The sequence below is a fragment of the Choloepus didactylus genome, chromosome 20 (genome assembly GCF_015220235.1).
Source record: "Choloepus didactylus isolate mChoDid1 chromosome 20, mChoDid1.pri, whole genome shotgun sequence".
In the NCBI taxonomy this organism is placed as follows: Eukaryota; Metazoa; Chordata; class Mammalia; order Pilosa; family Megalonychidae; genus Choloepus; species Choloepus didactylus.
In genome coordinates, this window is record NC_051326.1 from 35,680,312 (window position 1) to 35,695,000 (window position 14,689).

At 37.2% G+C, this 14,689-nt stretch overlaps 1 protein-coding gene across 1 annotated transcript in view; it reads right to left on the reverse strand.

Moving 5' to 3' along the window:
* Positions 1–6,111: 6,111 nt before the first annotated feature.
* PINX1 (PIN2 (TERF1) interacting telomerase inhibitor 1) overlaps positions 6,112–14,689 on the reverse strand; it is a 120,130-nt gene continuing 111,552 nt past the window's right edge. The window contains exon 7 of the mRNA XM_037812971.1: positions 6,112–7,040. Coding sequence (XP_037668899.1) covers positions 6,513–7,040 — 528 coding nt within the window. The 3' untranslated portion in view covers positions 6,112–6,512. The remainder of the gene's footprint in view (positions 7,041–14,689) is intronic.

Genomic DNA, 14,689 nt, shown 5'->3' on the forward strand with positions numbered 1-14,689 from the left:
GTACTCAGGGTCCGTTCACCTGGTTATGTGTCTCACAGCTTCATTTCTTCTTGTAGCCACTCAATATTCTATTGTGTGCACACACCACAGTTCACCATACCGTCCATCAGTTGATGCACTTCTAGGCCATCTCCTTCTATTCCAAATAGTGAATAGTGCCGCTATATATACTGGTAATGTCCATTCGTGTCCCTGCTCTCCAATCTTCCAAGTATATGCCCCATGCTGAGGTTGCAGGACCTTGAAACCCGTGTGCCTGGCTTCTCATGGGACCACCTTACTGTCCTCCAGATGGGCTGCACCATTCTGCTTCCACACCAACAGTGAATACATATATCTCTCTCTCCAAGTTCTCTCCAGCACCTGTGTCCCTGTTTATTTCCTTTTCCCTGCAATTTTATAGGGATATATTCAAATACCATGCAGTCATCCACAGCATACAATCGTTTACAGTATCATTATATGACTGTGCATTTGTCACCATAATTAGCACTTACACGTGTTCATTACTCAAAAAAGAGAATTGAAACAAAAGAGTAATAAAAAGGATAAAAGTAAAAGTAAAAACAAAATAAAATACAAGATCAGTCAAAAAGGATAAAAGGAAAAATAAAAATAAGACAAAATACAGCCACAAAGAGGAAGAGGCGAAAAAAGTAAAAAGACAAAAGAAAAAGAAAGAGAAAAAATGGCAATTAAAGAGCCACAAAAGAAAAGGTTAAAATAAAATAAAATACCATAGAAAAGTCAGATACAGCATTAATGCCAGGGGTCCCATACCCCTCCCTTGGGCCCCCTCTTATGGGCATTTGGCTCTGGTGTATTGCCTTTGATACAGTTAGAGAAAGCATATTGCAATGTTGCTGTTAGCTATAGACTCTAGTTTGCATTGATTGTGTTTTTCCCCCAGTGCCACCCCCTTTTTAACACCTTGCAGTTGACATTCGTTTGTTCTCCCTCATGTAAAAACATACTTGTACATTTTATCACAGTCATTGACTGCTCTAGGTTTCACTAAGCCACACAGTCCCAGTCTTTATCTTCTTTCTTTCCTTCTGGTGTCCTAACATGCCCCTAACATTTCTCTTTCAGCCATGCTCACAGTCATCTTTGTTCAGTTGTACCATAACTTTTTAAGGATGAATTTCTGTGCCCTAACTTTTATTAAGTACAATTTGACTGAAAGATAAGTTCCCAAAGTCTTAAAAAGTAACTGAAGAAAATGCTGTAGACTGAATACTCTTCCAAAGTATGATTCCCTTCAACCTTCCTCTACTAAAAACTACTTTCCACTTTTCCTTTGGGAGATACAATAAATGTTTGTTACCATATATTTCATGTAAAAACCATGTATATTCACTTTTAATTTGTTGTTTATGATTTATATAAACTTGTTTTCAAGCAAAAACAAAAAAAAATGAGGGAGAGATTAAGACATTCCCAGATAAACAAAAGCGGAGGGAGTTCATCACCTCTAGAGCAGCCCTACAAACGATGCTAAAGGGAGTGCTTCAGGCTGAAAGGAAAGGACACTAGACAGTGGTTCAAAGCAGCATAAAGTAATAAAGACCTCTGATGAAGGTAACCACTGGGTAATTATAAATGCAAGTACTTCTTACTTCCTATAGGTGCTAAAATGCAAATGCATAAAAAGTATTATAAATCTATGGTTTTGGAACACAATGTACAAAGATATGTGGTAACAAGTACCAAAAAAAGGTGGGAGGATAGGGGGTATAGGAACAGTGTATGTGTATGCTATTTAAGTAAAGTTGGAATCAAATGATTGTTATATATTTAGGATGTTTAACCACAAGGTAAATATATGAAAAATAAATACAGATAGAAATGAGAAGGTACTTAATATGGTACAATTAAAAAAATCAAATACAAAAGCAGGCATTAACGGCAGAATTGAGGGTTAAAAAATGTAGACTTTTAAAGACTAAATAGCAAAATGGCAGAAGAAAGTCCTACATTATCATTAGTGACTTTAAATGTAAACGGATTAAACTCTCCAGTCAAAAGGCAGAAATTGGCAGAATGGATAAAAAAAGCATGGCCCAAATGCATGCTACCTGCAAGAGACTCACCTTAAATTGAAGACATAAGTAGGTTGAAAGTGAAAGGGTGGGAAAAAATATATATACCATGCAAAAGTAGTAACCAAAAGAGAGCTGGGGTGTGCACAGGGAATACAATCAAGACTTAAAAGGTACAGAATTTCTATTTGGGTGATGGAAAAGTTTTGGTAATGACGATGATGGTAGCACAACACTGATAACATAATTAGCAGCACTGAATTATATATTTGAATGTAGTTAAAAGCAGAAATTTTAGGTTGAATATATGTTACTAGAATAAAGTTTTTTAAAAAATCCATGGACCTGTACAACACAGTGAACCCTAAATTAATCCATGGAGTATGGTTAATAGTACAATTATAAAAATCTGTGTTCCTCAATTGTAACAAATGTACAACAGTGTTAATAATAGGATGGTATGTGGGAATCCTGTATTTTAGGCATGATTAATCTAAAAAATAAATTCACCACAGCTCTCCTTAAAATTTCACTGCAAACGCTTTTATGAAAATTCAGCTTACATTCAGCTAGGCAAGGAGCACACTTACAGATTTTCGCAGACGGCTGTGGAGACTAGGTGGGAGGAAAGGGCTTGTGAAGCAGGTCCACTTACCGCAACCATCCATAATACTCTGGCAATCGAAATATACCCTTGTTCCCACCTTCACCCCCTCCTTTTTTACGTGTTATCTCCTAGTCTTGCTTTTTTTCCCTCACTAGTTCCTTAACGGCATTGTGAATGTCTTTTTAGTTCAGTATTTTCTAAATAGACTGTATACTTTTTTCAAGTTTCATCATCATCTTTATTAAGACACAATACTAATTTGCTCAATTAGTAATCTAGCACTGTAAAATCATGAATCAGAGTATCCAATCTGACCTCCCCAACACCACATGCCAGCACAACAGGCTCCAAATTGCAGTGGTTGCAGAACCTCACAGGATAAACAGGGTGGTGGGGTGGGAGGGAGTTCTTACTCAAATCAAATACAGCCGCTGCTTACTGATCCAGAGGCTGAGATCACTCAGGGAGATTGTGCTGAAACATTCTCTGATGTTATTTCTTTAACAACAACAACAAAAAAAAAAACCCACACACAAAACAAAACAAAAATAAAAACAGGTCTCAGCTTGCTCCCACTGGAGTAAGTGAACGTGTGAAGGAGTGGCGAAGAAAGAGGTATGGACTATGGTATAAAACAAATGCTCCTTTTGGTTTCCTCTTTCAGAAGCATCAACAGTTTCAAAATTAGAAGAAATTTTGCTGTTTTCATAGACTTGAAAACAGATTTTAAGGAGTTCAGTTACTTATTCAATTTCCCACCAATCTTTTGACCAAGTTGGAAAGGAAAATTCATTTGAGAATCAGAACGTGGAGAGTACTCAAGTGTTTTCTCTAGCTCATATAAACAATACGAATTTAAATTAATTGCAAAACTCATTGCCATTTACCAGCTCCTTTTCAGTATATTCTCATTTAAGAATAATGACATGCAGTGAGAGCTTCAGTGCCAGAAATATTGCTAAACACAGGTGAAACTGTATGTAGCAAGGGATAGAACTAAGAAAACAGAAGAGAGGACTGAAGCATTGTAGCATCTTGGGAGAACAGTATAAATTAAGTTATAAAAACAGAAAGGCCATTTTATAAAATAGTTTATCTGTAAAATGGATAATACTAATAAGTACTTCACTGAGTTGTTTGAGGACTAATTTAAAGTACTTGGAATAATGCCCAGCACATAAGACCTCATCTATTAAAGACCTTATCTATTAAAATTAACACCACAGGAAAGAAAGTTACAAGAAAACATTTAAGAACCTCTTCATTGGACAAATCTTTTCATTGGAACTTACTTTTCCCTCTTAAAACAGAAGGATGCCAAGGAAGGCATTGAATACAAAATTAATGTATTTTACCTTGTAAAATAATTTGACAAAAATGTTTTCATATGTAAACAATTTTTAAAATATTGACTATAAAATGCAATTCTCAAAGTATTTATTTGATTGTTCTAACTTCTACTTAGATCCTGAAAACTAGGTAGCCTGAAAAAGAAACTTGGAAACATGAAAGCTGACAATTTCCAGAGAAAATAAAAGGACTCCATCTCCTTCAAAGCAAAGGGTCACACTGTGTGCTCTTTGTTGGGTATGTACCTTATTCTCAGGTTACCCCACTAGATTATGAAAACCATTCAGGAGTCTTTTCTCCAGCCCGTTAAAATAACAGTCACATTCTACAGGCTCTTTACAAGTGACACTGAAACACTCATGTAGTACAGCTGTCTTGGAATTCCTAACCCCAAAAACCAGTAACCTCACTTCAGCACCTCCCTCCCTCTTGTCTTCCTACCCAGCCCCTTTAACCAGATGCCTGACCTAGATATATCCCATTAGCTTAGATATATCCCATCAGCTTCCTATAGTCATCTGCTGCTTCTCTCCTGCACACAATTCTGTATATTCTTCTGGCTTTAGTTTTTATTGGTAAACAAAGTTAAAATTAATTAAACAAAATGCAAAAAAAAAAAAAAAACCCCAAAATCTATTATCTTGTTTTCTTTTTTTTTTAAAGAATAGTTCCCTTTAGGTTTCACACAGTCCCACTCCCTTCTGGAACTCTAGTTTCATATACAAGATAGGACAAGCAAAGATAACTTGGGCATGTGCCCTCTGTGAACAAAAGTGACTTTAAAAATCTTTGGTGCTTTATTAAGCTGGACCGTAGCCTGGGACTGTAAACTCTGTGAACATGACAAAACTCAGAGACTAGCCCTTGGGCTCTGAAGTCCTAAGAATCTTCTCTGTGAGCTTTGTGTGTGTAAGTGTGTGTATTTAAACAATTAGTACTATTTAGTATTCTTAAAGACTAAAAAAAAAAAAAAAAACTTCATATATTATCTCAATTTTAAGATTCTTGAGACCACACTTCCTATTTAATGTATGACCCCAAGAGTTAAAAATCAAGGGCAAAAGGTCACCAGATTGTGTGTGAGTTCTAGTTCCTGTTCTCAGGTAGCAATCTAGAAATCAACGGCAGAACAGCCTGCTGCCTGTACCTCCCTGCCACACCCCTACAGCTATTCTGACAGCACTGTCAGAAGCAGGGCCAATCAGCTGCAAGACTGCAATAGAAGGATGAGGAAGCAGGTAACTAGAAAGCAGGCGGCGGGGTGGGGAGGGGGCGACCAAGAACTGAAAAATAAAAGGAGAGTGAGAAAGAAGGAAAAAAAGCATAAAGCAAAGAAGGAAGAGATAAAGACAACAAAGGAAGCAGAAAAGGGGAAACAAGGGTGAAAAAACCAGAGGGCTAGACCTCTAAATCTTAAGCATGCATTTTCTTTTTCATTCTGTGTCCCAAAATGGGTATGAAGATATCAGTCTGAAGTTATCTGGGTAAACCCACACAAGACAGGGAAAAACACTTGGAGAAGTGTGTACTGCAGGAGAAGGCAGTACAAACAGAATGAGGTAACATCATTTGGTTTGAGCAAGGCTGAAAGTCATCTTTTAATATTTATATAATCTTTATACTTTTATGAACTTTTATAAGGTGGTCCAAATCTAGAGACTGATTTCAAGATGAAATTAATTCCATTATCTTAATTCCATGATCTTAGACTCTAAATATTTTGGAACTTTCTGAGGACCTCCTTATCATTATAAATAAGGCAGAGCCTGCCCACTATTAGGTGATTTAGACTCAAGCACCACCTAAGGGAAATATTTCTGACTACCTACACTTAGTGTAGGAGCCCCAAGAGGTCTCTTAGGAAAACTGAAAGATTAAACTGTGCCCAGGAGTTAGGTGACTTAGGATGCTTTGAAGTCTTTGGGAGAAGACCTCAGAACACACAGCTGTCATTGCTTAGTGGAAGAGAGTATAAAAACAATTTCACCATTAGAAACCACCACCCCCCAAAAAAAAAAACCCTCTGATTTGAAAATATAATCATATAATTCATATTTGGCAAAAATGTTCTAGCTGGCTACAGAACAAAAGGAACTATCTGAATCCAAACTATTGACTCTTAATCCTTTTATTAGATTAAGTTCTTCAGAAGGAAGCATATTGTTATTGAAGGAAGCCAATAGAAGATACAAACTATGATATGTATGCATACACATGCATACATGTACACGACTCAATGTATTCATATGAATGTGAATAAACACTCATGGTGAAGGGTTGAGAACCTAAAAAGGAATTTATTTGCTTAGGAGATCCATGATTTGGAACATTAAAAAAAAATTCTTCTGGGAATATGATTTGGGAAAAATGTGGTGAGAGGGCGAGACTCAGCAATCCATGGACATGTTAAAAGATGTGAACAAACTATCTCGGGTTAAACTATGCTCTGACTTCAGGCCAACGATTTTTGCCCTGGCAGCGCCTGACATCTGGAAGGCCCTGGCTAGAGATATTTACTTGGAACCTTTCTTCTTTTTCTTCTTCTTTTTCACTGGTGTTTCCTCTAGTGTAGTGTCCACTGCTGCCTCTCTCTGCTTTTTTAGCTTGTTCTTTTCTTTCCTTTTTCTGGGTTTTGGGGTAAATTCCTGGTCTCCAGGTGGCCACACACCATCCTCCCCACCCTCAGCAGAATTGTTGGAATTCTTGTCACAGCAAGGGTCTCTGAGTGGCTGTTCAACTTGGTCTCTTCTCTTCTTGGCTGCGCACACAGGACTCTCTTTTCCCTGAGACTTTTCCTTTTTAGGCTGCTTGGCCTTGGGTTGGGTGCAATTCTCCACGTTTTTATCTTTTTCTTCCCTGTTTCTTTTCTTTCCCCTTTTCCATTCAGTTTGGGTCTTTGAAAGTTCAGGACCTGCAGCTGTGACCTGGGGCTTGTTCTTTAGCTCTGCCATCCTCTTGGCAAAATACTCCTGGATGGTGAAGGCACTGGTTGTGGTAGTGGAAGTCTCATTCTCATCTGGAGTGCCGGGTGTGGAATCATCCTAAAGTGTGGGGAAAAAAGTTAAAAACCATTAAGCATCAATTGTTTATTTCTCAAAGTACTCCAGGAGAGCTCTATGTAGAGCCACTCACAATTAGGTATTAGCTGATAGCCCAGCTTTCTCCACTTTTTTTTCTTTCTTCCCCCTGGTATGCAAAGTATAGAACACGGTAGTCATAAATTTTGGTAGACTATTAAATGGGGCAAAAGGTTAAATATATAGAACCTAGCTTCAGAAGTTAGCTGGCAAGTCAGCTGGAGGAAATTGAGTAATATCTCTTTAGAAACAACATTTTAAATGGCCATTCAGTTCCCACCCCCCTCCCCACCATCCCATCACTCCCATGCTCCTTGGCTCTATATGGGGTGTGAATAGTGAGCCCCATTATTTAATAATTATTTCTTATATCAACATACTTACCATACTTTTTAAAAAATAAATAAGGCAAATAAACATTCTAATAACAATAAATAAAATTAATCACAGAAATAATTTTTATGATCTTAATTCATTCTCTCTCTCTTTCTGCCTTAATTTTTTCAATTGCCAATGATGTATACCTGAATTTGGATGTTGAGTTCGGGTAAAACGAGGTCTTACTGTATTGAGAAAAGTATCAGTTACTTTGTAGTATTTTGAGATATAGAGATAACTTGCACCTTCCACATTTCCATTAAACACATGTGTAACTTCAAAAATATCTGCAATATTCAAATATGACTGACTACTTTGTACACTGAGAATGTCCCAATTTGCTGATAGTGTTCTAAAAACTAGCAAAGGAAGTGTATAAATAACTTGAAAACCTCCGGTTCCATGAAGAATTATTACCAAAGGAGGTATGGTCAGCAAATCATCTTGCCAAACATTGGATTTAAGCTCAGGGATTCAGGAAACCTCTTTTTCTTAATTCCTTTTCCTCTTAAGTCCTAAAACCTCTCTGGGTGTCAGTTACCAATCAAGTAAAATAAGTAGGTTAAATTAGATGATTTCTAAGGTCCCTTGCAGGGGTAAAATGCACTTATCTCCAAGAAGACACCTGGGCTGGCCATTATTCTATGATACAAGAGTGTAGAGAAGCTATAGTGAGGCAGCATGAGCAGGCAGCAGAGATAAGCTCACTTGATAGAAAAATATCCCCCCTACTGTCAAGTAAAGATAGCAGAGGTGATAACAGCTATAACCTAACCATGAAAAAAGTATTTGGCAAACAGCCAAAGATCAGATCCCTCCTATTCTCTAAACTTATTTTTATTGAGAAAATTAATTTCCCAATTCAGTATGGAGGCTACCAAGTACAGGTTCTATCACAGAACCATACTCCTGTAACCATCATCCTCACCTTCACTGTCCTTCTTACTGAACTGGTCTCTTCCACTCCTCTTTTGTTTGAGATTCTGTTCAAATCTCACCTTCCACAAGAAACCTTCCCTGACTATTTCAGCCCACAGTGCACTCCAGTTTTCCTGAGTTCCTCGATACTAACCATTGGATTCTATGCTGTTTTGTGTTCTAAAAAACCGTTTCACAGGTTAACCTTGTCTGTTTTTAGAAAGATTCACAGTCTTCTAACTTCCTTCAGTGCTTGTAAGTGCCAAGCTAGGGCCTTAATTCCTACCCAATCAATAAATATTCTGGGAATCAAAAACTTTTAGGAGACAACTTAGGAGGACCAGAAGAAACCTTGTGAGATCCTTCAGCTCAATTATACAAGGAAACCTTACTGAAGTCAGGCTGTCAGTTAATGGTAGACCATACCTAGGGGTACTGAAGAAGGCAGCTACCAATTCTTGAATGCCTTCAATGGGCCAGTTATTTAATGTCAAGTGTCATCTCATGTGACTGTCATAGCAATCTGACAAAAGGCTTTACCTCATTTTACAAAAAGTAGAAACTGTGAGTCAAAGCACTTAATTTGCAGAAGGATTCAGGGTTGGTAAATGGTAGTAGCAGAATTTCGTCCCAATGCCTCCACTACTGGATACTGACTTTTAGTCTAGTGCTTTCTCTCTGCATTACATACACTCATTTTTTTCACCTTTTCTTTCTCATCAGAAGTCATCCTAACACTAAAATATAGTATATCAATAGAGCACGTATACAGGGACTAAGTAAGGCTTCCATGTTCAAATTGAGGGCAGAAGTTAACTGATACAAATAAAGAAAAAAGCTACATACAGAACTTTTTAAGTGTAATCAAGTATGTGAATGTACATATATAATTCATGTCCATGACAAAATTTCCCAACTAAACTGCATTTACTAAGCAAACTGTCAGTTTTTATATACAAGATTTTCTATTTAGATTTTCATAACAACAAGCACAGACTTGATTTTACTGACAATGCACTGATTGTCTTAAAGCAGGAAATAAATCCAAGTCGAACTTTCTACCTAAGGCAAGAATCCCTCTTGGACAGATGTCTCGTCAACTTCCACTTGGATGCTTCCAATACAGAGAGCTGATTACTTTGTGTGGCAGTCCATTCCATTGTTAGCCTTCTTTATCACAATTTTCTCATCGGCAAAAGAGAGATTCCAGTGGTTCATGCATATATACTATGTGCCATGATTTGAGCTGGAGAATCTTAAAGCTTAAGCCTATGTCTGGCAATTCTGAGTTACCATTGAGGAAAAAAAAAGAGTGGATGCAAAAGGAAAGAGAGCCTTAAGAAATCAGCTATAGTATGTCATAACTCTCTCATGTACCTGAAAGATACACAAACTATGCATGTCAACTTTTCTCAAATGCCTATGCAATCTGTTCTTTGATATTCTAACTAGATATTCTATCTAGAGATTTTGCAACTCAATGCACTCTCTAGGTTCACAAAGGATTTCACTCTTGTGTCATTCAAACACATATACTGAGATGGATTTACAGTAAAATGCCCCAAATATGAAGGATTATCATTATTATTCTCAGAACAATGTTGCATTTTTGGGGGCAGGGAAATGAAGCAGTTTGGATAGAGAATTTAGAGAAGTGTTTGGGGCAGAAGCACCATAAATATAAAAACCTTACTATTTATGATTAGCATACCAGTCAAGGGATGGGGTTTCAAAAGCACAGCTTTTCCACTCACTAGCCTTTCTCATATATTACTGCTGAGGTCAAGTGACAACATGATTGCAGCTTATTTACTTCCATGTTAAAACACAGAGATCATGCTGCAATAGTATACTTCAATGAACTTAGCAGCTGGAGTTATCGGCTTTGATGGCCACTGCTTGTGATGAACAAATGTTCACTTCCACCACAACCTGTCTGTCATAAGCTTGTGTTGAATTAGTCTGTGAAAAGTTAAGAAAGCTTGGCAAGTGAGTAGTTTGAAAGAACCTTTTGTATGTTTTTCAAACTTTTTAGCAGAACAGTTCTGACAAATACAGATTATGCCTGGACATATTCTTGGGAGGTAGAAATTCCACCCATCCATTTTGGACAGAGATAAATTAAGGTATGAAATGACTGTATGTGATTCATCAGGATGAAGGTACTGCTAAGACCCACTGTCTGTGCTGTAGTCCCTTCTCCAACAGAGGGGGCAGAGTGTGCTGATTCAGTCAACCACCTCTCTGGCCTAGAATGTTCTTCCAAATCCCTTAAACCTAGTCACGTGCATCACTTTCTTGAAGATAAGTGCAAGATTGCTTCCTTAACAATCACCTCTTGTTTACTACCTATGACAGCAATTAATTACTTCTATTTTGTTTTGTAAGCATCCGTATTCACCCTTACTCCTATAATGAGGAATAAATGTATGGTGAGTGCTTAATGAAAGCACAAATGAAACCAAATCCAACTGGATCAAGGTGGTGAAGCACAGCCCCCCATCATAATTCTTTGTATTTGTCAGCATGTATTTGTCTGCACTTTAGGTAAGTCTAATGACTAGAAGATTATTAGGATAAGAAGGAAAGAGAATCAGCATTTTGTAGCATATATTCTTCTCATCCACCAATGAAACCATTCAGCCATTCCCTTCTAATCATATGCCACCTTGCCTCATGAATTTGTTCTAACTACCATGAGGTACATTTGAGCACCTCTTTGTGTGATCAACTACTCCCTGTGACCCATAGTAACGCACAGAAACTCAGTCAGGCAGTCCTTTAATTTCTCCTTTGGGTCTAGTGTTCCAAATGTTACCACGGTTAGTCTCTGTGGGGCAAATAAATCAGAAAGAAAATGTGCTGTGTTGTATGAGAACTGTCACATTCTTTCTGTGGGATTTAGCTGAACACAAGCAATAAAATAAGTTTCATAGGTTGAACTGTTCTTGCTATAAAAAGGTTGGAAAGCAATAGAGGCTAGTTTTAGGGTGTATCAGATGCAAAGGTTATGTCTCATTCTGGTAAGACAAATGGCTAGATAAAAGTTCCATCAGCAAGTTGTTAAAGTGCAGGCTATGTTTATCTTGAGCTGAAAATATAATCTGCAAAAGTTTCTGATTCTGGGGAGTAGTCAAAATGGGTTTGCCACTGAAGGTTAAGCTAAGCAGTGAATAAAAACAGTTAGTTAGAAAGCACGAACTTGTGCCAAGATGTTGGCATTGCTTTTCTTGCTCTCTATGGCACCTTTGTAATGTTATACATTTCCTTGGTAAATAGCCGAAAACATTCAATGTTTACTGATAAAGAGCTATTTTTGCACTCAAAAATAGTTTACTCAAGTGCAAAAAGCCTGTACTTTTTTCAAGATACCAATCACCCACATCTAGAGCTAGGTTAAACATACTAAGTCTCAGTAATAACCAGCCTTAGAGAATTTGCCTGGGAGATACAATCACTTTTAGTATTAACAAATATAAAAAGTGTTAAAAAAAAATTGATTGAAGGGAAGTTCTGATTTGAAGCAGTGTTAAAAATCAAAGATATAATAATAGAACTAGAATTATACAGCAACTCAATTGGAAAAGTCATACAAATTGTGTGTGTGTGCATGCAAATAGGTTATAGGAACCCATGTAGAGGCCTACTCTGCAGGGGTTCCAGGAGGGTGGTCTCTTGAACAGGGACAGGCCCACTGTCTGTTTTTATATACCCTGCACACTAAGAATGGCTTTTACTTTTTTAAATGGTAAAAAATCCAGAGAAAAATATTTCATGATGTGAAAATTATATGAAATTCAAATATCAGTGTCCATAAAAAAAGTTTTGAATTTCATCAGTAAAAAATTTATTTTCTTTCTAGTTACATAAGTACATATAATATCCTTGATTTTGTCTCTTGGTCTTTAAAGCCTAAAATATTTACTCTCTGACCCTTTACTAAAAGTTTGCCAACCCCTGCTCTAGAATATTATTGCAAAGAGCCAAGGATGTGGTTTCTTTTACCTACCCGGTGGGTAGCAATATTCAGTAGAATCCTGCTACTCAGAGTGAAGCCTAACGACCAGCTGGCTGATTCATATGTACATTAAAATTTGAAAAGCACTAATCTAGAAGATATTATTAATTATGCAATAAGTATTTATTTAGTTCTTACTGTGTTCAAGCAAAGAAATGTTTGGTCTTTTCTCATGCTAGCTTTGAACTTCCAAAGAGAACACCCCTGGTGACATCCATAACCTTGACTGTATTAGATAAAACAGATCATAAACTTGAGTTTTTTGTTTTATTTTTTAAAATAGTTGCCTCATTCATGATCAACCTGTTTCCGGAGATGGTTCACTTCTATGCTAAAATCACTGTTGGTAAACAAAACAACCAATTCAGCATATGTTACTATAGACAAAATGCACAATATGGACCCCCTAGAATGATGCTTTGGGAATCCGGAAGGAATTCTTTCTGCTTTGCAAAGCAGGGACTACGACACCCCTCCCCTGACTCCAGGTCCATTGTTAACACGCAGTACTTCTTTTCTAGTTTTTCAGACATCACTGTGATCCTCTCTAAGCCACTTCCCTATTCTTACCACATCATGAACAACAGAAATAATCCAACTCTGATGTTGTCACTACCTAGCCATATAAATATAAACTAGTTTCTCTAACCATGAGGAAAAAAAGAGGGTTGTCCTAAAGCCCTTCTACCTTAAAACTGTAGTGATCTAATCCTAAATTGTGAAAGCATGCATTAAGAGTCTATCAAATAATTATGGTAAATGTTTTGTAGAAAATAGTGAGTAGATCAATTTTTTATGATTACTAATTTAAAACAAAATTTCCCTATATGAAAGTATTGGCTAAACTTTTTTATTCTTATAAATGAGACACCAGATGACATCTTGGGCACAATTAAGAGGGATTTACTGGAAAAACACCCTTGTAAGATCCAATTTTGACAAATAACAAATAGACGCCCAATTCAACATAAGGCTATTTTCATGCCTCCACTAATAGAGACTAATAATAAATCACTGCTATTCTGACTAAAATTAATATTGTTCAAAGACCATTGTGAACTGCATAGCTGTTGCTTCTACAAACCTTGTTCATTGAGCAGAGTGGTTCTCAAGATGAAGTCATCACACTCATACTTTGTCAGAGAGAAAACAGTGCAGGCTAACTAAAATGTTCAATTTATTTTGCTTGTGGCAGAAATCAATCATTCAGCATGTAACGCTGGTATAGAAATGTTGTTCTCTGGGTAGTTTGTATACGAAAGCTGTATCTGAATACTTAGATAATGTCAAATATTTATTTCCTGAATCCATCTGTTTCTCATGACCTCTGCCACTAAAACCCTTGTCTCTCATTGGGACTGTTTCAAAAGCCTCTTAACTGGTTCCTCGCTTCTCTCCTTGTTCCCCTACAGTCTAGTCTACACAGCAGCCAGGGAGCTCATTTTTAAAATATGTGGGGGACCATGCCACTCCTCTTCCCAAAACCTTCTAATGGCTTCCTTTCTTACTAAAAATTAAATCTGAAGTCCTTACAAAAGCCTTCAAGGCCCAGTATGTTCTGATCTCCTGAAACCTCCCTGAATCAATTTCCTATTACAGTTCCTTTCTCCTACACTCAGCAACAACCACACAGGCCTCCTTGCTATTCTCTGACCATGCCAAGAACCCTCTTACCTCAGGACCTTTGCATTATTTTTTTCTGCCTAGAATGCTCTGCCCTCTGATGTTAATATGGCCCACTCTGTCACTTCCTTTTAGGTCTCTGCTCAAAGGTCACTTTATCAGAAAGGCCTTCCCTGAGCATTCTACATAAAATAGCATCCTCCTCCCAGCATGTTCTATTCCATCATCTTGCTTTATTTTTGTACATAGCACTTATCACCACTTGACATTTATCATCTGCCTCCTTCCACCACTACCATGAAAACTCCAGGAAAGTAGGCATTTTGGTTTGAATATTGCTATATCTGAACCTGAGAGTGTCAGCATGTAGTAGGTAAACAGTAAATATTCGCTAAATGAATAAATTTATCATAAAAATTGATAAGCTTTTGTGTACTGCATTGCTAACCTTTGGAAATGTTAGACACTTTTGAAGAATTTTTTTTTTAATTGGAAGGCTGTGGATTTTGATGAAGTCCTCAATTTCTGACAGTGATAGAATACCTCTTACTGAATTATGCTGGTGAATGGGAGAGAGGCTGTTGCCATCTGCTGCCTGTTTTTGAGCAGCAAAGGATGGCAGACATGGAAAAAGTTTAGTTATAAAGTGATCTGATAGGAAAGAGAACTCTCAACA